Raw genomic sequence first — 24,935 nt, 5'->3', positions numbered from 1 at the left:
CGCAGCGTGGCCGTTGGATCGTGCCCAAAATCTCCTCTGAAAGATGGCACCTCTGACAGCGAAGCACTCCCTCATGACTGTACTGGGAGTGTCAGCCGAACCATGCTATCTGAAATTATCAGAGTTAGATCTGCCTTTTTAGAGCTGAACATTGCTGGTTTCAGTTGTCAACACCACAATCAATGAACTACTTCTAAACTGAAGTTGCCATTGTTGTTATGTAGGAAAATGTCAAATTCTTGTGACATGATTTTCGCCATCTACTGAACTACCGTGACAGGGAGATAGCGTTGACATAAATGTCTCTGCCCAGGCTGGCATCTCTCGCATTGCAGCATCCTGTGAATGGTTTGAACCCACCATCTTCTGCTCAAGAAGCAACAGAATTGCCAACCTTACCACTCATAAAATGGCACTCATTTTAGCTACAGAATCTCAGGATGGAAACTGCTCTTTGTCACATGTATATAAGCTAAATGGTTGATGATTTTTCAGAATTTATACACTCACTGTATGAAATCGCAATACTTGGGCTGTTTACAGGAAATGCATCATTTCCACAATGGCCCATTGATTGAAAGCCTTTGTTCTTTTAAATGAAGCAATCTTCTGCAATAGCAACCTCGCAAACACTGCAGAATCTTCTCACAGACAGTGGGTGAAAGCCAGCAATTGAGCTACATATAACCAGGTGATATATGTAAGAGTCTGAAAAATGGGTCAGGACTGTACTGGTGGGATCTTCTTGTCATTTTCACATGTTTCAATGCTGACAACTGCAAGGTCTGAACATCTGACATGAAGTTAACAGGCGGAAGCTGAAGGTGCTATTTTTAAGTGCTGTTTATTTTTAAACAGGTTAACACTTCTCTGGAAGAAGGTAGCATGAGTGCCTGATTGGTGAGCCTCAGACATCAGTGTGGGCACATTGGATAAATTACGTACTTTTCTTTAACCCATTCCCGGGTTGAGGTTGCTGCTGCTGTGATTGGCAGTTATCCTCCTGTTGCCCGGCCAGTTTCCTTGAGGAAATGGAGAGTAATGTTTTGATAGGCCATTTCAGAAGGCAGTTGAGAGACAAGAATATTTAAAAAAAATTGAAGGCAAACAGGAAGATGTAGTAATTGCAAAAAATAAAACCTCTTCACAAATAATCCTTTATTCACCTATTCAAATAGCGTAATTTTCTTAGATTTTTCTGTACTTTTGAATGCCTTTCTTTCATTGACTGGGTGTGAAATAAAAGCAGAAGATGCCGGAAACACTCAGCAAGTCTGACAGTATTCGTAGAGAGAGAAATAGTACCATCCCCATCCCCCGTGGTGGATTTTCCCGCAGCGGAGGCGGCTTGCTATTTGCAACTGGCGGAAACTTCCAGTCCCACCAAGTCTGGCATTTAGCATGACTGGCCTATCCCACTGCCAGGGAACCTGCAGCAGGGGCTCGGCTTTGGCTGGATGTGGTGAATTGTATACCTAGTAATTCACACTGTGTTGTATTACATGTATTGTGTCCTCGTGGGCTCTGTATACGAGCCGTTGCACGGCTCTGCCCATAGGGGGAGATGAGGAGTTTGTACTGGGCTCCACCCTTGGCTCCGCCCATGGCTCCTCCCACTAACCAGAAGTATAAAGCTCTGCAGTCGTAAGCCTGCTCTCAGTTCATCTCGTCGCAGGCAGGCTCTGTTGTAAGACTATTAAAACCACTGTTCACTTCCAATCACGTGTCTTGTGAATTGATGGTCACATCACTGGACTTGAAGATTCTGCCACGGGAAGGGTGGAAAAATCCCTCCCAACGTTTCGAGTCCGTATGGCTCCTCTTCACAGCTGAAGATGATGAGTCTGTGATGAAGAATCATATGGACTCAAAGCACTAAACCTGTTTCTCTCTCCACAGATGCTACCAGACCTGCTGCGGTTTTCCACCATTCCCTGTTTTTATTTCAGATTATCCAGCAGTTGCTTTTATTTATATCCACTGCGCCATTCCTCCCTCTTTGAACAGTGCTGCTGGTGGGCTGCTGTGAAGAATCTCTGCATTGCCTCCAATAAGGACTGGGAGATCTGGGACTGGATTCTCCCAAAATAGGACTATATCCCCACGCCGGCGTAAAAACGCTGGAGTTTTACTCTGGAGATTCCTGCAAGAAAGATCATCTGATTCAATGCACTGCAGGAGTCTAGCAGGGTCCCAGAGTAATTCATGCAGCTTTTGCAGCAGATATAGGCCCCCACACTTCCGGTTTTGAGTTCGTGCACGTGCAAATCGGCGGCCTCCAGCAGCCGTGCCGAGCTCCATGGCAGTCTCGGACCACAGAGGCAGATTGAAAACTTAGACCGCAGCCGCCACGCCAGCATCCCGATCTGCAATACCAGATTAGTTGCACACCATCGTAAACTCGGCCGGTCAGGTGCGGAGGATCACTGGGCTGGCCTCTGTCAATGGGCCCCAAGCCGCGCGGCATACTCTGTGATCACGCCAATTCTCAGGTCCCTGAGAATCGGCAGACCTGCGCCAGGCCCGATTTCGCCGTGAAATTGGATTCTCCGCACCAAAACCGTGGGCTGCGGAGAATCCAGCCCCTGGAGTACCGTGCGGTTTTGGTCTCCATATTTTAAAAATGATGGGCTGGATTCTTCGGTCACCAATGCCGAAATCGCATTTGGCGAATTGCCGGAGAATCCAAATTCCCGACATAATTGGGGGCGGCAGATCTTTTGCGATGCTCCACCCCTCCAAAGCGGTGTACCACGCCACGCCACGTTGCGACGGCGTCAGACCATTGCCTGAGGCCTGCCCCCCCCCCCCCCCCCCCCCCCCCGATGATCCGACACAGACCGGCCGAGTTCCCGATGGCGCCAGTGTGGTCGGCACGTCGCCGGTCACGGGTCACTCAACGCGCCCCCCCCCCCCACCCCCCGGCGATTCTCCGTGCTCGTCAGGCTGAATCTCTGTCGGGTTTGGCTGAGTCCCGCCGGCGTCGCTCGCGTGTGGCATGACCTCGCCGTTCTGGCCAGGGGCTCCGCCCTGGTGTGAGGGAGGGGTGATCCGACTCCGTGGGGCCTCCACGGTGGCCAGGTCTGCAATCGGGGTCTACTGGTCAGCAGGCAGGCTAATCCTGGGGGGCCCTATGTTCCTCCGCGCCGGGCCCCTGCAGAGCTCTGCCATGTTGCCCCTGGGCCGGCATGGAGAAGGCAACCCACCGCATGCACGGACCCTCACTGCCCGTGAAGTGCTCCAGTGCCATGCTGACCCCCTGTGCTGTGCAGGGTCGCTGCTCCTCGGGGCCAGATGATGCTGTCATAAAATGCTCCGGCATTTACGATGGCGTCAACACTTAGCCCCATTATTGGAGAATCCCGCCCACTGTTTCTGCTGGTCAAGGAATCAACACGCATGGGCTCAATCTCAGAATAATGGCCTGATCATTTAGGACTGAGAAGAGGGAATATTGTTTTACTCAAAGGGCTGTTAATCTTTGGAATTCTCTGCCCCAGAGGGCTCTGGTTCCTCCATCAGTGAATTACATTTATATCTGGGATGGACAGATTTTTGGTCTCCCACGGAATCAAGGGATATGGAGAACAGACTAGAAAGTAGAGTTAATACCCAAGATCAGTCATGATCACATTGAATGTGTCATGTGAGAGTACCTTTAAGAAATGGGTGTTTACTACTGCAGTGATGTCAGAGAGTGGGTGGAGCTGGGCTGCGTCAGCTTTTTACTTTCGTTTTTTGAGTAGGCTTCAGGGTGTGTTTTAATTCCATTTTCAGAGCTGGTTAGCTGCAGTCACAGCCAAAAGGTGTATGAATCTCTCTCTGTAATCTAAAGACTGTAAATCGCTCCTGGTGATTTAAAACTAATAACAGTAATGACTTTAACCTGATGTGCTTCTGATAAAGGTTTTGTTTTTAAGTCGTATGGATGTTAAAAAGGAAAGCTTAAAGGTTTACTTAGTGTTGTATTCTTTGGGGGTTGTTTTTGAATTAATGGTTGCTAAGATGTTCACTGTATGTTTTGAAAAGGTTAATTGAGTTCATAGAAAAAACATTGTTCTGCTTTAAAAAATACTTTTCCATTTCTGCTGTACCACACCTGTAGAGTGGGCCGTGTGCTCCCCATACCACAATCTAGTAACAAATGGCAGAGCAGGGATGACAGGCCACATGGTCTACTCCTGCTCCTATTTCTTTCATTCTTGGGGACAGTGATCACATCATACAGAAGGCCAATGATGTGATCTACTGGACTGCTTTCCATTACCTGAGGGTATTGTAGAGGAAATCCCCAGAGGTTCTTTCTTTTCCTAACTGGCACTGGATATTTTTCCTCTCTTTTTCTTTGCCTTTCTCAGGGATTTACATGGAGAAGGGAAATGCATAGGATTTACGGCCCACCCAGTTCATCCTGGCTTGAGCCTCCTCCCATCTTGCCTCATCTAAATCCATCACCACTAGCCTCTATTCCCTTTTATCTTTTATGTGCGTCTAACGTCCGTTTAAATGTAGCTAGACTACTTGCTTTAACCATTCCCTTGGTAGTGAGTTCCATATTCTCACCACTCTGGCTAAATTTCTTCTGAATTCCCAGTTGGATTATTCGGTGACTATCTTATACTGATGATCTACTGATGATCTCTAGTTTTGCTCTTTCCTCTCAAAAGCAGTCTCTCTGTGCCCACTCTATCACAACCTTTCATAATTTTAAAGACCTCTTTTATGTTAACCCTCAGCCTTCCATCTTCAAAGAGACTCACCATGATAATCCTTTCTTGACATGTATCAGGAGATGGTGGTATAGTGGTACTGTCACTAGATCAGTAAACCAGAGCATTACTCTGGGAACACAGGTTCAAATCCTCCGTCTGCAGATGGTAAAATTTGTTTTCAATAGACATCGAGAGGGATTCTCCCAACGGGAGGCTAAGTGCCAACGCCGGAGTAAAAACGGGAGTGTTTTACTCCGGCGTTGCGCCCGTTCCAGGACCTCATTCTGCAGCCACAGGGGCTAGGATGGCACTGGAGCGGCCTCCGCCGCCCCAGCTGCTAATCGCGGCTTGAACCCAGCGCCGTGGGGTCTGCGTATGCGCAGTTGAGCCGGCGCCAACTAGCGCATGCGCAATGGCCTTCTTCCCCACGGCGGCCCCGCCGCCAAATGGCGCAGGGCTACAGGAGCCAGCACGGAGGAAAGGAGGCTGGAGGGCAGAAAGGCCGACCCACCATTCAGTGGGCCCTGATCGCGGGCCAGGCCACTACGGAGGCCCCCCCCCAGGGTCGGACCCCCCCTCCCCGCCCACAGACCGCACGCGGACCCTTCAACGCCGAGGTCCCACCAGCTCAGAGCAGGTTAGAATGGCGCCAGCGGGACTCAGCTTTTTGTTGACGGCCACTCATCCCATCCGGCCCAGAGAATTGGCCCGCCGGCCCATGCCGGAGAGTCGGCACATACCCCGATCGGCACCACGACGGCCACACCGGCCGGCGCCGTGGCGTGATTCACCGACTCAGCGGGGGGTTGGAGAATTCCGCCCCTCGAATGATTGTCGGGAGAACCCACTTGGTTCACTACTGTGGAAGGAAATCTGTAATCCTTACCTGGTCTGGCCTACATGTGACTCCAGATCCACAGCAACGTGGTTGACTCTTAACTGCCCCTTCAAAGGCAATTAGGGATGGGCAACAAATGCTGGCCCAGCCAGCGACACCTACGTCCCATGAACAAATTTTTAAAATACCCATGCATTACTCTATCATCCTTGTGAATCACCTTCAGACATTATCCTTTTGATAATATAGCAACAGGAGCTGCATGGAGTACTCTAAATGTAGTTTTATCAAGATTCAATGCAGATTTACCTTAATTTCTCTACTTTTCAATTCTATCACTCTGCAAATAAAATCTAGCCCTTGGTTTGTGTTTTTCATGGCCTTGCAAACCTGTGGTGATTGGTGTATTTGTACCCTGAGACCCACCTAAACACACAACTTCCAAGTAATAAGTGACCTCCTTATTTTTCCTATCAAAACGTATTACCTCACTTGTGTCACTGTTGAATATTTTTTGCCAAATATTTGCCCATTTTACAGGTTTATTAATATTGAAATCCTCCTCAGATGGACTCATATTCCATACCCCACAATTTAGTGTCATCCACAAATTTAGAAACATGTCTTTGAATTAAAAACCCAAATAGTTAATGCAGATTGCGAACAGCAGTGATCCTTGTGGGACACCACTTCACATCTTCTGTCTCTTAATTTACTACTCTTTGCTTCCAGTGCCTGCTTTCTGTCTTGAAGCTAACAGTCAATCCATTCTGCCACTTGTCTCTTGGCAATTTGGCCACCCTCAGAAATTTGTCACCATCCTCTGGATCCTCCATAATGAGGTGCTAGCCATGGTCTTCACCAACAAAACCACGACAAACTCTATCTCAGTGAAGACTGGGCTTCAAACAAGGTTGTGTTATTTTTCATTTTCCTCATTGTAATTCTGCACCTGACCTCCAGCAAATTATCCCAGGTATGGAGATAAACTACCAGAACATGCAAGAAAATGTTCAACCTACCACATCTTCAATCTAAAATCAAAACCACTCCAACCCCCTAGTAATAGGGCGAGATTTTCCTGGAAGTCAGCAAAGGCTGCTGAAGGGCAGAAAAGTAGTGTTGGGCCCACCAATGGCAATGGCAGCTTTTCCCGCCATATAGTGTGGCACTTAGTGTCAGAAATTTTCATCCATGCGTCCCACACCGTATCGCTGGTGGGGCAGCCTCTGATTCATCCTTGCCACCATCACCTCAGTACAGCAATCTTCGGGGTGCCTCATTTAAAGGCGCCCCAGTGCACATGCGCCACATTTTGTAGGTCGCTTGGAAGTGATGGCTGCCAAGAGATCCGTGGTCCTACTCACCATCCGCAAAGCATCCTTATCATATTCCCTGGCACCTGTCCAGCTATACTCTCTACACCTATCTTCATTCAAGAAAAGTTGACTCTCAACAAGATGGCGAGATCACAGACAGGCAGAGGGATTCCAGAGCTGAAGGTCCTCATGGACTTTGAGTACAGGGCTATTCAGATGGCCAGGGAGGACCTTGGCCAATCCTTTGCTGATGGTGAGGTTGGTAGTGATAGGTCAAGTGCGGATTCAGCACTGCAACATTAGTTAGACAACAATGCTGTGAGTCATGAATCCTGTTTCTCAGTCAGGCACACCTGGGAAGCAGCCCAGGGAATCCACCAGGAGGTTCTCAACTCCAGCCCTAAGAGCAATGCAGACGAGGAATTCACAGACCCCAACACTGAAGACCTACCGCAGCGCTTACCCACACCGTCCACCAGCATAGTGCCACATACCTCGGTATGACCTAGTTTTAGTTTTAGAGCAGCCTCGGGATCACAATCTGGTGAGCACATCACACTTTCACATCCACAGCGGGTGGCGACGTATCGGCACTCGGAGCATTGCTGGAGGCCCTGAATTTACTCAGTCCCAGTCAGATGACGAGCCTGTGGACTCGGTCAAGCCTCAGTTGCTGAAGCTCCGAAGGCAGACTCAGGAAAATAAGGAAGGGATGCCTGGTACACTCGTCAGATTGAAAGGCTGTGTGGAGGAGTCCGTCCGTCATATGTAATTGTGCTGACACTCCAACACAACTAAGGAGGCAGCTGCTGTGGAGACCTTGGTGCAAGACGGTTGTCCTGCATTGCCACAGGACGTGCATTCCATGGTGCAGGCGCTTGCTGGGTCCGTGCGTGGCAACGCTAGAGGACAGTGGGGCTTCTCGACCTCACTCAAGCTGCTCTCTATCTCAAGGAAGAAGCCAGTGGTCCTCTGGCACCCACATTGAGGAGGATCAGCTGGTGCACAACCTTGGACCATCCATTCAGATGACTCCAAATCTCCTCTTTCTGTGGCCATTTCAGCTCGAGCTCCACAGGTTGAGGAAGGTGGCACTGCCACGCAGCAGGACTCTGTAAACATGTTGGGGGCCCTCCAGGTCTCAGTCCTCCATCAAAGTCATCACAAACAACAGGCATGGCATTCAGCAGGCTGCTTCCACATCCACTGTGGATCTGCGGATGCACCAAGATGTAACAGCAGAGATAGAAAGGTTAAGAAGCTCGGGCAGCACAGTAGCATAGTGATTAGCACAATTGCTTCACAGCTCCAGGGTCCCAGGTTCAATTCCCGGCTTGGGTCACTGTCTGTGCGGAGTCTGCACGTTCTCCCCATGTGTGCGTGGGTTTCCTCCGGGTGATCCGGTTTCTTTCCACAGTCCAAAGATGTGCAGGTTAGGTGGATTGGCCATGATAAATTGCCCTTAGTGTCCAAAATTGCCCTTAGTGTTGGGTGGGGTTACTGGGTTATGGGGATAAGGTGGAGGTGTTGACCTAGGGTAGGGTGCTCTTTCCAAGAGCCGGTGCAGACTCGATGGGCCGAATGGCCTCCTTCTGCACTGTAAATTCTATGACTATGACTAAGCTCTAGCTGCACAGCATGGGCATAGATGTTAAGCACATATAATTGATCTCCATAAATAAATTCAAACTAATTTCACCCTTTCCATGGCTCCTGGTTCTGATGGGCTGAGTTCCTGCCTCCTGTACCAGCCTCCCCGAACAGGCGCCGGAATGTGGCGACTAAGGGCTTTTCACAGTAACTTCATTTGAAGCCTACTTGTGACAATAAGCGATTTCATTTCATTTCGTTTTCATGAAAACCTGTTCCCTACATCTGGAATAGGTTGGGCGCTCAATCCAGGACTTCTTCCATGTGCTTTGTGCAGCAAAACAAAATACAAACTTTGTTGTCGATAAATAAAGTTAATAAAATAACTGCAATTAATTTAATATGATTAATATCCGCATATGTTATGCACTCAGGTTTACTTATTATTCCTCCAAGAATTCTCTTGTGAGACATATCAATCAAAGTTATTTCTGGAAGGCCAACCCTTAAGTATGTCACAATTCGCTGAGGAATTCTCCTTAGTTCCAAATATCTTTTGAGGTAAAACTTTTGTTTACCGGCTCTCGATTGTGGATGCCCAAATCCCTTGTTCTGGTTACTTTCCAACACTTCTAAATTAAGTCAGCTGATTATTTTCTTTTGCAATAAAACACTCTTAAGGTTCATATTAGGTTCTCCCATTAGCTTCAATCTAGGCAATCTTTAAGCTTCTGTTCCCGCATAAGATTCAACTGCGATTAAGCCTCATCCACATTCCACACACTCAATGATGAAGTTAGCTTTGTTTAATCCACTTGCGGTGCAGGTCTATCTAACTGTCATCTACCTTAGCTATCTTCTCCAAAGAGCTACTAACCACGATGTCCAAACTGCAAGCAACTCTCTCAGCAAAAATACCAAGATAAATTGAAACCAGAGAACTTTCCTAAGCTCAATATATTTCCATAGTGATCTAGTATGCGCCTGGGTGTCATGGTAGCACAGTGGTTAGCACCGTTGCTTCACAGCGCCAGGGTCCCCGGTTCGATTCCTGCCTGCGACACTGTCTTTGCGGAGCCTGTACGTTCTCCCTGTGGGTTTCCTCTGGGTGCCCCGGTTTCCTCCCACGAGTCTCGAAAGAAGTGCTGGTTAGATGAATTGGACATTCTGAATTCTCCCTCAGTGTACCCGAACAGGCGCCAGAATGTGGCGACTAGGGGCTTTTTACAATAACTTCATTGCAGTGTTAATGTAAGCCTACTTCCGGGGCAGCACGGTAGCGCAAGTGTATAGCACTGTGACTTCACAGCGCCAGGGTCCGAGGTTCGATTTCCCGCTGGGTCACTGTCTGTCTGGAGTCTGCACATTCTCCCCGTGTCTGTGTGGGTTTCCTCCGGTGCTCCGGCTTTCTCCCACAGTCCAAAGACGTGCAGGTTAAGTGGATTGGCCATGATAAATTGCCCTTAGTGACCAAAAATGTTAGCAGGGGTTATCACGTTACGGGGACAGGGTGTAAGTGAGGGCTTAAATGGGTTGGTACAGACTCGATGGGCCGAATGGCCTTCCTCTGCACTATATGCTCTGTGTACCTATGTACTTGTGACAATAATAAAGATTATTATGTCCCCAAAATGACCTTAGGCGAATGATTCCTCATTTAGAATTCTTTGTTTGATTGGCTGAAGTAAATAGGTTTGACAACCGTTGAAATGCTTTTGAATTAATTGAGCTCTATCTCACCTTGCCAGATTGCCAACACTGCAAGGAGTGCAAACATCATGGGCATAATTCTCCCATCCTGCCCAAGGCGGGTTTGGTGGGGGGGCAGGATGCTGAAAATCCAACGGGAGCCAAAAAGTCAGAAACCCACCGATGTAAAATCACGTTGCAGTTCTCCCAGTGGTGTGTTAATGGTGGGTCAGTCTCCCCGTTGGCTGGTGACGTGAATGCCATTTGCATTCAAATGCATCTCATGTTTTGTGAGGGCCACGAAGAATCCAGCACGAGTTGAAGGATAGAAAGAAATAACATTTATTTACCATAACATATATATATTCAACAGCAGCAGCAACTCCCTTGCTGCTCACTCTCCTCTAGCCAGTTCCAAACTGGCCAGCTTTATTTATGCAGGGAATCTGCTAATGATTTCTCCACCCCACTCATTGGGGAAGCTCATACTCCCAAAGGATTGTGGGATTGACATTAGTCCCCAGCCAGTGGTAAGCATACATGTTATAACATCGTGAATACTCATTCAAACAGCTGCCCGCCAGCATCAGATTAGGCCTTTCAATCTTGTGTCATGTCAACGTAAAATTACCTAGGTCCAAAGCTTGATTGCGAAAGAGTGGTATGGACAAGGTGACCCTCAGTTCACAAGAGGCTTCGAGGTGTGTGCAAAAAAGCTTTTCTGCCATAGTGCTGCACAGCTCCTGATGTGCTGTTCACCGTGGCAGACAGTTCCTGCCCTCCATTTGCATGCCAAGCTAGTGTTCCTGGACAGCACAGGGCTGCTGGACCCATGGACCCTCCTGTCTCACTGACTTGGATCTGCACCTGGGGTTGAGGAATATGGGGATCTCCTTCCTCTTGGTGCTACACCAGTACGTATCTGGACAGCACTGTGTTGTGGGACCCCTGCAGCCACCACCACAAAAATCAGTCCAGCCTTTTCTCTGTGGGATGCTGACATCCTGCGCAGTCTGGTGGAACCAGGTGGGCTGGAGACAATGATATGAGTGTGCTGGACTAGTCTTTAAATAATGATGCCGGGACCTTCCAACCTGTCAGCTGAGGTCAGGCAGACGACCTAGCTGGTGGCATGTCAGGTGACTCGGAGAGGAACTTGTCTGTGCATAACTAATGATGTTCCCAGCACAGAATCTGGCGTGGTATCCCGCCATCCTGGCCAGTGGGAAAGGCGCTTCCAGTGTCGCCTGCCACCAAACTTAAGGATGGATCATCCGATTTTAAGACTATGTCTGGAGGAAGTGTCTAGTCTTACAATGAAAAAGTCGGCACCGCCTCCGCACCAATGCTCCACCCAGTGGGGGCTCGCAGCCGCACCACGTAAACCCCGCCCCCCCCCCCGGCGTTCCCTACAGAAACGGCCGGAGAATTGCTGGGTCCATGGCCGCGCTTGGTCAGGGCGACGACCTACAGCGGTCGCGCCATACAACATGGCCCGGCCGCGCGTGGTCCCAGCCTGCCGGATAGTGCGCTTTTATAACCCCCCTCGCCACCTATCCCCCCAGCCCCCATCGAAGACCCCGCGCCCCCCCCAGCCAGCGGAATGGCTCCCCCTGAACTGTGGCGGCACTGGACACAGTCTGCTGCCGCCACGTGAGGCTGACGAAAACTGAGGGCACAAGTGATTCGCGCCGTCAGGAAGTTGGCCCATGGGGGTGGAGTATCAGGGGAGGGCCTTTCGGTGACGAATCCCTTTGGAAAGGGATGCTCCGCCCGATCGCTGAATGCGATTTTGGTGTTGGCAAGCGGAGAATCCCACCTTTAGTCTCAAAAATGGAGAATTTCTGCCCTATCTCTCCAGTTATTTAGTTAAGTGAGCCTAACTGCTCTTTTCTTCTGACTTGATTAACCAATCATGGGTCACCTTTTTAACTACCATTTATTGAGATATTCTGGCAATCTCTAAAGCCCAGCATTTCAGTTACTTTCTCTTTCTAGCTGTTAACTCTGAAGGCAACATGGGCTTGTTTTCATTGCATTCATCCAATTTTCTAGTTAAACTTTAATTTCCAAAAATAAATATTTAAGTTGAAAACGCATGAACTATATATTCACAACAACAGAGTAGAAAGGATTATAATGGATATGTGGCATAGAAACAGGCCATTTGCACAATCACTCCACGCAGGTGTTGTGCTCCAATTGAGCCCCCGTCCACCTTTTGTCATCTAAGTTTAACATTGTGACGTTATTTCCTTCTCTCTCATGTGTTTGTCTAGCTTCTCCTTAAATATATATGTATTATAGTTGAGTGGTGATGAGTTCACATTCTGAATACTTTTTGATGAAGAAGGGGGGAGGGGAAACTTTATGGAGCCAGACAGAGTGAGAAACTTGGCATTTGGGGTTGTCAAAGTAGGTGGGTCGCAAACCGTTAAACTCCTGTGGTGTGTTGAGTTGCAGAGATTAAGTCAGCAGCATGTTTACGGTGTGTTGACTCTCATACCGTCCTGTAGTGGGTTCCCACATGTAATACATTTGTATGAATACTCATTGTCATAAAATATTTTTTTAAAGTCCTACCTTCAAGATACAGTCAGCGGCACACGAGAACCTCATGGCACCCGATTCATGTTCATTTTAAAGGTGATGTGCACCAGTCAGCTTTGTGCAGCTATGCCTTAGATTAGCGGTTTTCGTTGTTGAACTCTGTGACACAAGGGAGGGAAGCAGGAGAGTAGGGGCTCTAGACTGGTAAGGTGAGTCAGTGGTAGTGGGGTAGGAGGGTGGAAGGGGTGCAGGGTTGAAAGGTTGGGGTGCATGAAGTGGAACAGAAGTCCAAGGGAGGACAGGAGGGTGTGCCCATGAAGGGGTGAAATGGGAAGATCCTCTTACCCTGGGTGTGAAGGTGGGAGGGGTGTTGTTGGGAACAGTCAGTCAAGGTTAGAAAATTAGGGGTCTAAAGCGCAGGGTCCGTACTGTCCAAATGTGGGTCCCTCTCAAGGTGTTAGCTGGCAGGGTCTTTACAGGGCTTCAATTATCCTCACTGAGAGTGATCTTACACAATGCCCTTTGCAATACAAAGAGAGAGAGAGCCAGCTGAACCTGCAAGTACAGTCATGTCCCACAGAGTGGCGAATACAACACCAGATATCAACAGGAACATTCAATAAAGAGTGAACAAAAAACACACATTGTTTCTTCCACAATAAAGGAAATGTCCCAAACTCCCCTCCAACCATCAATGCATGTCAACTTTGAGGCATGACAATACATTTATCTCTTTGACTAAGCTAGGCTCAATAAATAATAATGATGCACACATGAATAAAGTCAAAGCAATGAAACATTACAGAGTTGAAAAGGAAATTTAAATTTAAAACAATAATCATGACACATTTGTGCTCTCAAGAAGTCTTACGTTAATGGCAATGAAGTTGGGCAGGAAAGTTCTTGCCATGTTGCAGACTGCTTTGTAAATCCACCACATAGCTGTAGCATTGTCAGCTGATGGCAGATTTTACCACTGTCAAACTCCCCACCCCACATCACTAAATTTCACTTGTCTGCTGTGTACACCATTAGCACTTTACATTTTAATTGCAATCACGTGGGAAACAGTGAAAAGCAAGAGTGAGGAAGTGCTGCTCACATCCAGTTCGGCTATTGTGAATGATGCACCACCGATAAAATTCTGTTCCCCAATTGCGTCTGAATTCCCTATAGGATTTCTAGATGACTATCTTATATCAATGGTATCTAATTTTGCTCCCCCTTGCGAGAGGAAACATTCGCTCGGTAGCCACTCGATCAAAACCTTTCACAGTTTTAAACAGGGTCAGCGCCTGGAAAAACTCTCCCCTCAAGTTCAAATCTCACCCCTGGCCCTGGAGGAATTTAAATTATATTAATTAAGAACCTGGAATAAAAAACTAATGTCAGTGATGGTGATCCTGAAATTACAAGATTGTCATTAAAAAAAACATCTGGTTCATTAATCACCTTCGGGGAAGGAAATCTGCCAACCTTTCCTTGCCTGACTTACATGGGATTTGAAAACCACAGCAATGCGTTTGCCTCTTGGATGCCCCTTGAAATGGTCCAGCACACCACTTAGTTAAGAGGCTGGATTTTTTCTCTTCGGAGCAGGTTTGCAAGCGAGACCATTTTGCAGCTCACAGACTGCATTCCTGACTGATATGGATCTTTCCCCAGGATCTTAGCTTCTAATTGGTTAAAGGCCCCCTAAACCTCACACACCACCCCCATCGCCCCATGCACTGCCAATGAACCCCCTGTATCCTCCATAGCCACTCACCCAGTAACCACTATGTACAGTCCTCAGATTTCATACAGTATCAACAGAAAATGCCTTACATTCTTTAGGGGGGATAATGCTTTCACCATTAAATAACAACCTCCATCAAACACACGATCATTGATTTTGAGAAAAAATGTTTTCTTCTATGTGGAAAAAAACCTCATCATACTTTTAATCCTATTAGCTTGTGTCAACAAACCAGAAACCTCATCAAAGCCACAATCTGATATTACAGCCTCTTAAAACTGCATTTATTCCCACATGAATTAAACATCGACTGTGCTTGAAACCTATATTAGCATATAAAGTTCAGCTAAGTATTCATAATGACCACAGCTATACAAACAATAGAGTTACTCACTGAGATGGAAAGAGAGCTGTCCATTCCAATTTCAAAGCCGAGTGCCCATCAATTAACAGACAGTTCAAACTCCATCTCCAGGGTTGCTGACGATACGACCATAGGGGGCCGGATCCAGAATAACGACGAGTCAGAATACAGGAGGGAGATAGAGAACCGAGTGGAGTGGTGCAGCGACAATAATCTATGCCTCAAAACTAAAGAGCTGGTCATTGACTTCAGGAAGCTAAGTACTGTACACACCCCTGTCAGCATCAACGGGGCCAAGGTGGAGATGGTTAGCAGCTTCAAATTCCTATGAGTACACACCTCCCAAAATCTGTCCTGGTCCACCCACATTGACGCTACCACCAAGAAAGTACAACAGCACCTATACTTCCTCAGGAAACTAAGGAAATTCGGCATGTCCACATTAACTCTTACCAACTTTTACAGATGCACGATAGAAAGCATCCTATCTGGCTGCATCACAGCCTGGTATGGCAACTGCCCGGCCCAATAACGCAAGAAACTTCAGAGAGTTGTGAACACAGCCCAGTCCATCACACAAACCTGCCTCCCATCCATTGACTCCACATACACCTCCCGCTGGCTGGGGAAAGTGGGCAGCATAATCAAAGACCCCCTCCCACCCGGCTTACTCACTCTTCCAACTTCTTCCATCGGGCAGGAGATACAAAAGGTTGAAAAAACATGAACTGACTCAAAAACAGCGGCTTACTCGCTGTTACCAGATTCCTAAATGACCCTCTTATGGACTGACTTCATTAACACTACACCCCTGTATGCTTCACCTGATGCCAGTGTTACTTTGTGTACCTTGTGTTGCCCGATTATGTATTTTCTTATGATGTACTTAATGATTTGTTGAGCTGCTCACAGAAAAATACTTTTCGCTGTATCTCGGCACACGTGACAATAAACAAAATCGAAATCCAAGAAGCAGATGCTTAGATTTTATTCAACTGTCAGAAGTTTTTTTTTAAATCAGCCAGAGCATAGTTCAAAATATGGCAGTGCAAGCGGACAGACCATTTTACAACATTTTCATTGTATTATGGTGTCCACTCCATTGGAATGGTACTGTAATGAGGGTTTCCTATCTTTAAAAGGCAGATTCCTAAAAAGAATCACTGCATAAAGTACATCTGCATCACAATACATACCTATTTGTGGCGTTTGAAGGTGTGGGAACATTTCACACCTGCCTTTCAGAATGCCCCTGACTCATTCGAAGGCTTGTAATTTTCTCCACAAAATTTCAACCGCTGCATGCTTTTAATGGGCGTCTGAAAGCCCACACTATTAAATGGAAATGGTATGAGAGGAAATACAATTTTTATGTTCCATTTAGAATCAGAAATGCGACCTCAGTGGGGGTAGGTGTGTGTTTTGCAGGCAAGGCATTCCCAACCTATAAAAAGTCCAGAGGAAAATGGTGCAGTGTCGAGAGTGTGGAGGAAAATCGGATTTCCTCCAATGGCCATTTGCTCACTGCAAAGCTCCTTCGAACACAGACGGAAATTCAGCGCATTTGGGATTAGCAATGGACAGTAAATATTGGTCTTGCCATTGACATCCACACCCCCTGAATTAATTAATACAAAACCCTTGTGTTAAAAAAAGCGTAACTTGTGTATTCGGTAATTGTGTTTCAGCAGCAAACTGAGGAGGCAGGATACACTTACCGAAGTGACATGTTGAATATCCTTCCAGAGCATTGTCTCGCGGGGAAATTCAGACAAGTCGAGGAAATTGTCAACGGCCACTTGGCCAATCACGTCGTGGCGGGAAAACCTGTCAAAGTCGTAGACGCTGAAGTGAAGCTTCCGATTGGCCAGCTCATTGTAGGGCACAGAAAAGAGGAAGGCTTCGTCGAAGACAGGGTTGAGGGTTTTGCGGTGGACTTTAGTCTGGTGTTTGGTTTTACGGTCTGGCAGCAAGTATATCTTCACGTAAGGGTCAGATGTTCCTGAAAAGTCCTTGGCCGGCAGGTTCACAGCCTTGTGGATTTTGACAATCAGCTGCTCCAAGTCGCAGTCATACTTCAGCACAAAGTTAAGTTTGCCACATGTACGGTTGTTCCTCCGTCCATCATCAGTATCCACTGACCTCTGTTTGTACAATTCAGGTTTAATCCGCCCAATGTCCATTGGCTTTTCTTGCCTCTGGTACTGTTGGATGTCAAAGTCCGGGTTGGAAAGATTTAACTGTCTTCTAATGGAATTGTGCCTGCAACCAAAGGTCATTATTATTTAGTGAAAGGATGTGAAACATGTAATGTCATAGTCATAGAGTCATAACGGCACAGAAGGAGGTCATTCAGCCCACCAACCTCACAGCAATCGAACAAAATACTGAATACATTTTTTGCTCTTCTGACCATTAAATCATTTTTGATTTCGCATTATTTCCATCCCCGACCAGAAATGTTTGCTTCATTGAGTCTGTTGGATGGAATCTTACAGCATGGATGACCATTCGATCCACTGTGCATGTGCCAGCTCTTTGAAAGAGCTTTACCACTTCAGAGGCCGGTCAAGAGTCAACCATGTTGATGGGGGACTAGACTGCCACCCAGGATGATAGGAGAACCCTGTTTTTATTAAAATGTTGTCTTGTAATCCTTCACATTCTCCAAGACAGGAAGAAGTGGCTTTGGGATGAACTTCTCTCCCAAAGAGCAGCACATCCGAGAAAACTGCACTACTCCTCAGGACAGCACTGAGGTTTCTTATCTCTTTTCTACACACAATTTCTTCTGATCATTACAACTATAACTTCCTTAATTTCACTGGTTTCTCCCAATTGTCTTTCCGCATTCCTGCCAACCAACCAATGCTCCGCGTTAAAACCTGTTTTTCATTTATTCGCGGAATGTGAGCACCTCTGCTGAAGCTAGCATTTATTATCGAATCCCTATAGAGTAGAAGGAGGCCATTCAGCCCATCGGGTTCTGCTGACCCTCTGAAAGAGCACCCTAACTAGGCTCCCGCCCTTTCCCTGCAATCCCGTAACCCCACTTAACCCACATATCCCTTGACAATAAGGGACAATTTAACATGACCAATCTACCTAACCTGCATATCTTTGGATTGTGGGAGGAAACCGGAGCATCTGGAGAAATAATAATGCTGTTACCAGACTCCTAAACAACCCTCTTATGGACTGACCTTATTAAGGCTACACCCCTGTATGCTTCACCCGATGCCACTGTCTATGTATTTATGTATTTATGTCTATGTATTTACATTGTGTACCTTGTGTTTCCCTATTATGTATTTTCTTTTTATTTTATTTTATTTTCATATACAAAATGATCTGTTTGAGATGCTCTCAGAAAAATACTTTTAACTGTACCTTGGTACATGTGACAATAAACAAATCCATCCATCTTTATTATTGTCACAAGTAGGCTTACACTAAAATTGCAATGAAGTTACTGTGGAAATCTCCGAGTCGCCACACTCTGGCACCTGTTCAGGTACACAGAGGGAGAATTCAGAATGCCCAATTCACCTAACAAGCATGTCTTTTGGGACTTATGGGAGAAAACTGGAGCACCCGGAGGAAACCCACGCAGACACGGGAGAACGGGCACACTCCGCACAGAGTGACCCAAGGCTGGATATGAACCCGGGTCCCTGGTGCTGTGAGGCAGCTGTGCTGACCACTGTGCTACCATGCCACCCTTTACTTATTGCTCAGTCCCAATTACTCTTGAGAAGATCCTACTGTGTAATTGTCATTGAATAACAACAATTTGCTTTTATGTGGCACGTTTAACATTGCCAAACACCCACAGACGCTTCACATGACTGAACAGAAGACAAATTTTGATTCGGAGCCAGGGATGGAGATGTTAAGGCGGATGTAAAAGGTACGTTTTGAGGGGGATCTGAAAAACGGGTGAGGAAGGTAATGATGGAAGAAAGCAAAGAGGGAAGGCTGAGGTAAAAACAAGAGGAGTGCAGGTATCTCAAAGGTTTATGGAGTAGGAGGAGTTTAGAGTGAAAGTGAGAAAAATTATGAGAATTTTAAAATGAAGGCATTGCTGAACAGAGAGCCAACATAGATCCATATTCACAGGTATGAACAGGACTTTGTACAAGTTAGCAGATAGTCTGAGATAGGGATAATTTTCACAATAACTTCACTGCAGTGTTAATGTAAGCCCACTTGTGGCAATAATAAAGATTATTATTATCAACTACCAATGCATCACCATTTAGTCTCCTCTACACATGGAGGGATGGGTGGCAGGTGGCCCGGGGGGGGGGGGGGGGGGGGGGGGGGGGCATTTTTGAGCATGCATTAGCCATCAGCAAAAATGGAATCATGCTGGCTAGATCTGTTTCCTGATTTACCATGCCCCTCGCCTGTGATGTAATGAGGTTCCTGCCCACTTAAATGAATTTAAATAACGTTAAATATCACTATAGGGCTTCCCCGCAATATGTTCTCCTCTCATTGAATAGTCGTACCTCGTTTATGTGACAACACGTTGGGGAGGTTTACAACAGACTTTTAAAACTTGAAGCAGTTGAGGCAACGCACCGGGGCGCAAAGAGAAGTATAGCCCACTGGGGGAGAGGGACATGCCCGGACAGTGCCTTGGCACTGTTCCCAACCTGGCAGTGCCAAGGGCAGGACCTGGGAAGCCCCATTGGGAGGTGGGGGAATCCCCTTATGTGTAGTTGGGACTGCCCTGATGCTTGTGGGGGGGGGGGGGGGATGCTTATGTGGGGATTGTTGCCCCAGTGCCTCCTTGGTGGGGGAAGAGGTTGCTTTGATGCTTGTGAGGGGGGGAGGGTCCTGTGTCCATGGGAGGGATGGGGGGATTTAAATTAATCATGGATCGATGCACCCTTTAAGCATGGTGCCCGATCTTTGTGGAGCTGGCGTTGCTGGCTCTGTTAGGCCCCACTCCACCAGAGTGACAGCGTAAACCACACCTCAAGATTGTTTTGCACAGAGTGTACTAAAATCTGGCGAGGAAACAAGGCAGTGCAGCTACAGAGCTACATGCCGGTTTCCTCACCTCAGCCAGGACTGATGACACCGCCCATGGAACATAATGTATAAACCTTTGCCAGGGAATTGTCAAGACAAGGTCAATAGAAAAATGTGATTGCCAAGTTCCTCTGTTGCCTGAACTCACAAACATTAGACTGGGATTGCAATGCTCCAGCAATTGAACTGAAAGCTGTTTTGTTAACTCTATGTCCTTAAACCCTACCTTTGGATTGGAACCATTTCCCTGGTGATTACATTACATAATTTCTAGCTTCCAACTGCGCCCCCACCCCGCCGGACCCCAATCCTCTCCGCATTGACTGCTCGATATGACCATCCCTATGGAACCAATCAAAAAGGGAACAAGCCCTTAATTGATCAATCCAATGGTCCTTGATTGAACCAGAGTCTATTTTCTACCCACTCCCATGTCCAATATTTTTATAATTAAAAGTAATCAAAGAAAATATTTCAAAAATTCAATGTTTTATTGCCTGCTATAGACAGTCCTCCTGGATTGTTCTTGCAGGGATATGCAGAGACTCCAGGGGAATGCTGAAGGAGTTAGCTGAACTAACTGAAACCCTCGTTTCTGAATTACAAATAAACGGGCTTCAACAATCGTGGAATCCAGTCAGTACACGAGTCTTAATTTACACATAGCTCTCAGGGACCACACAAAACACTGACCTGGACGATGACGTGGGTTCTGTGACTTGCCGATGCATCCGCATATTATGAGCGCAGTTCTCCTTGTTCCTGGATTGGACATCCACAGGAATATCTGGGGAAGTGTGGCTGATCTTCATCGCTGACTCTGGGTAGGAGGCAGGTTCAGTCATATAGTCCTCACTATAATCATGCCCATCGGTCTCGTTATCCGTGTAGTGCTGCTGGTCCTGTTGGCTCTCCTTGTTGTTGGATGATTCACTGCGTTCCCGCCACGGGATCCAGCATAACTTCCAGGAAACGAACAGAGAGACTCCAAAAAGTGCCAGGCCACAGGCAGTAACCACCAGCGACAATAGACTAATAGAAATATCTGAGAAAACAAGGAGCACCTCATGAATAGAACCATCTTTTCATTGGAACCTGGACAGATTTTAATTTATTTACGAGATGTTAACATCACTGGCCTGGCCAGCATTCATTGCCCTCCTCTAATTGCTCTTGAGAAGGTGATGCTGAGAACCTTCTTGAACTATTGCCATTCATGGTGGTGAAGGGATATACTATGTGCTGTTAGTAAGGGAGTTCAAGGTTTTTGACCCAGTAATGGTGAAGGAAAGGTGATGTAGATCAAAGTCAGGATAGTGAGTGACATAGAATCATAGAATTTACAGTGCAGAAGGAGGCCATTCAGCCCATTGAATCTGCACTGGTCCTTGGAAAGAGCACCCTTTTAAGCCCACCCTATCCTAGTAAGCCCACCTAATCTTTTGGACACGAAGGGGCAATTTAGCATGGCCAATCCTGCACATCTTTGGATTTTGGGAGGAAACCGGAGTACCCAGAGGAAACCCACGCAGACACGGGAAGAAAGTGCAATCACAGGCAGTTACCCGAGGCCGGAATTGAACCTGTGTTCCTGGAGCTGTGAGGGAGCAGTGCTAACCACTGTGCCACCGTGCCGACATGGAGGGGAACTTACAGATGGTGGTTTTCAAAGGCATCTGCTGCCTTTGTTCTCATAGGTAGTAGAGGTTGTGCGTTTGGAAGGTTCTACAATGCATTTTTTCATATGGTGTACACTGCTGCCACTATGCGCTGGTGGTGGAGGGACTGAATGTTTAAGGTGGTAGATGCCGATCAAGCAGGCCACTATGTCCTGGATTGTGTCAAGCTTCAAGAATATTTTTGGAGCTACACCCAACTAGGCAAGCGGAGAGTATTCTACACACTCCTGATCTGTACCTCGTAGATGGTGTTTGGGAGTCAGGAGGTGAGTTACTCACTGCAGAATTCCCAGTCTACAAGACCTGCTCTTGTAGCTACAGTATTTAGGTGGATTATCCAGTTACTTCCCTGGTTAAAATCTGGGTTTAAAATCTGAGAAGGTTGTTTTTTTAGCCCATTGTTCCTGGGCCAGCTCATTGAATGAGCTGTCCCAAATATTCCCAACAACCCAACTCTTTTCCCCATCAGCCTGTAAGTGTTTGATTTTCAAGTCTACTGCTTGAAGTCTCCACTCAGTTATATTTTGTTCCCTGAAATTGGTCAAAATTGTCACTGAAGGTCGTAGAATTTCTAATGCAGATTACAGATACTGCAATTTGAGCTTCTGGGACCTTTTGCATGAGTTAAATAAATAATCATGCCAGAAGTCAAAAGTGGGTGCAACAACAAAACTGGCCCCACCTGATTGAATTAATGGTGATGATGAGCTGTCGCTAATCTCTTTGGAGTTTTGAGGGGCCTCTTTAAATTAATCTTTTCCTTTTAGATTGAAGGACATCAATGCACACCATCCAAAAGCTTGAAAATATTGTACACTAATTAAGTTCCTAAGTTACAGTGTCTGCTGTACGCTATAGCTACTAAATGGTTCTGTGTACCTTTATAAAATCATTTTCAGTTACTTAAAAATTGGATTATTCACAGGTGGTGAACTCAACAGTTATTTTTGCTTATTTTTGGTGATAAACTCGATTTCAGATGCATTAATAAAACTGAAGCAGGTTACAACTCAAATACATTAGATCCAGGATTTTTAGGCTGGTGGGATTTCCTACCCAGCTATCCAAAGAGTCAACACAGAACACATTGCCACTGATCAGGCTGCCCCACAGCCATTTCCTGCTTCATTGCGTGTGAATAGGCTGAAGGAGGGACTTGCACTCTTCAGCGAGCTGCCAGCCAATCTGACTCACCGGCAGCTGTCAAGTCCCAGCAATGTCAGAAGCTGCTGTGAAAAGGACGCAACAGTAATGATCCACATCAAAGGATAATGTGGAAAATTAAGCTCATGATATTGGGCCTGCTCAAACAGCCTCGTTGTGTCCGACTCAGAACGCGACGAGGCCATTAAATCTCACGAGAGACCTTTCACGAGATTTGCAATGCTTGGGACGTCCCACGAGGCGTCGCGATCAGGATCTCACTGGGCGGGATCCAGATTTGCATATTTACGTGAGCAGTTGGGTTTGTTTAAATATGTTGGCAACAGATTGTCACAAGGCCTGGGATTGAACGCCTGTGCCTGGGAGACCTCACCATGGCACCGCTTAAGCAGTAGTCCACACAAACTTGTACCAGGCATGACAGCACCTGGGAGGGAGGTGTCGCCCAGGCCATCGATGGCCCCCAGGTAGTCGGGCTCTGGGCAGAGTGGTGCCCTGGCACTCTCGTTGCCACCTGGGCACCTTGCCACTGCCACCCAGGCACCCTGGCAGTGATATTCTGGCACTACCAGGATGCCTTTCTGGCACTACCAGGCTGGCAGGAGCACTACCAGATTGGCAGTGCCAAAGTGTCCAAAACAAGACTATTTTATTCCGGTTAAATCGTGCCCATTAGCTTGTATAGAAGGTTGGCTGGCTTTGAGAAACAGAGAGTATGCATATTCTGAGTCATTTCCTGGTTGGCAGTATGTAACAAGTGGAAATCCACAGTGGTCTGTGCTGGAGCCTAAATTTTTTTCAAATTACATCAATGATTTAGATGAAGGGAGAGAAGGCATGACAGCAGAATTTGTAGACGACGCAAAGATAGGTATGAAAATATATTGTGCAGAAGCGCAAAGCAGTTTGCAGATGGATACAGATAGGTTGAGTGAGTGGGCAAAAATCTGTTAGATGGCATATAATGTGGGAAAATGTGAAGTTGTTCACTTTGGCAGGAGGAACACAACCCCACCCCCTCCCCACCCCACCCCACCCCACCCAGCCTGAAAACGCACCAGTGAGCGAGCATCAAATTCTACCCAAAAGGAATAGATTTTAGAACAAGAGGAAAAAAGTGCTTACATTTCAAAATGTTATTGATTGTGTAGGTTGGGGGAGATTTTACATTCCGGGATATGCAAATGCGTTTGAGCAGAAATTTCTATTTGGAAAATTGGTGCAATTTTGAACACATGTTGCATCCAAAGTGAAAGTACCCTCTCGTGCAGCACACTCCAGATCACAACTCACTGCGTAGAAAAAAATTCTCATTGCCCTCTCTGGTTGATTTACCAATTATTTTAAATTTGTGTGCTCCGGTTACCAATGCTCCTTCCAAATATAACAGTTTCTCGATTAAATTCACCCAATGATTCCAATCTCTAAATCTGAAGACAAATGATGGAGGCAAAAAAGGATTTTGAGAAATATCCAGCTTCACAAGCCAGTTACCATTGAGCTAAAGCAAGCCTGCGGCCTGGAAATTATTGCGACCGGCATTCATGACTGGACACTCCATTCATTTTTATGACATTCTCCTGCTTTTAAACAGGTTGATTTAATCAATTATTTGGAATTGGTTAGTGGCAGAGCAAAAATAAAATGATATAACAACCGTGGCTGCTTGAACTCTTGGAGTGCCTTACACATAGTGAAACATCCCAAGGTGCTGCACCGTAGAAGTATCAGGTAAATATTGACACTGAGCCATGTACAGAGACAATGGCACAGGTTGCCAAATGCTGAGTCAAAGAATCACACAACGGCCCAGAAGAAGGTTATTCACCCCATCAGCTCTATGCTGTCTATCCATGAAGGAATCTATTGAGACCCCTCACACTCCCGATGCCAGGCTCTGTACTTCCACCCATCGCCTATAACCCCTCATTCTCCCCGTGCCAGGCTATGCCCTTCGTCCACCCCCTATGTCCTTCCACCCTTCCATCTACGCAATGGAACCGGCCCGGCCAGGAGTGTCAGGTGCTGGTTCTGACAGAAAACAGCCTGAACCCTTTAAAGGCTGTCCCAAGCCCAGGAATGGGGTTGGGGATTCCAGAATCAGGGACCCGCCTGTCAGTTTGAAAAGTTTCCATCGTCAACCTGATTTGGTGAAAATTCAGGTCATATTTTTCTCAGAGGCTTGTATAAATAAATGGAATGTGCATCCACTACCAAAGGTTTTCTCTAGACTTGTAACGGCAAAGTTT

The 24,935-nt window shown here is 46.7% G+C and overlaps 1 protein-coding gene across 3 annotated transcripts in view; it reads right to left on the bottom strand.

The window, feature by feature from the left end:
- The window catches only part of syt9b (synaptotagmin IXb), a 155,525-nt gene that overhangs the window by 93,151 nt on the left and 37,439 nt on the right, over positions 1 to 24,935 (bottom strand). For all 3 annotated transcript variants that reach the window (XR_005461911.1, XM_038807899.1, XM_038807897.1), the window contains exons 2-3: positions 20,537 to 20,888; positions 16,519 to 17,062 (exon numbers count right to left, since the gene is read on the bottom strand). Coding sequence is in view for 2 of the 3 variants with exons in the window: in XM_038807899.1 (XP_038663827.1) it covers positions 16,519 to 17,062; positions 20,537 to 20,888 (896 nt within the window). In the remaining variant the exon portion in view is untranslated. The remainder of the gene's footprint in view (positions 1 to 16,518; positions 17,063 to 20,536; positions 20,889 to 24,935) is intronic.

Source organism: Scyliorhinus canicula, chromosome 9, assembly GCF_902713615.1.
Source record: "Scyliorhinus canicula chromosome 9, sScyCan1.1, whole genome shotgun sequence".
Lineage (NCBI taxonomy): Eukaryota > Metazoa > Chordata > Chondrichthyes > Carcharhiniformes > Scyliorhinidae > Scyliorhinus > Scyliorhinus canicula.
The sequence above is the reverse complement of the archived record's forward strand: the minus strand, read 5'-3'. Positions and strand labels throughout refer to the sequence as shown.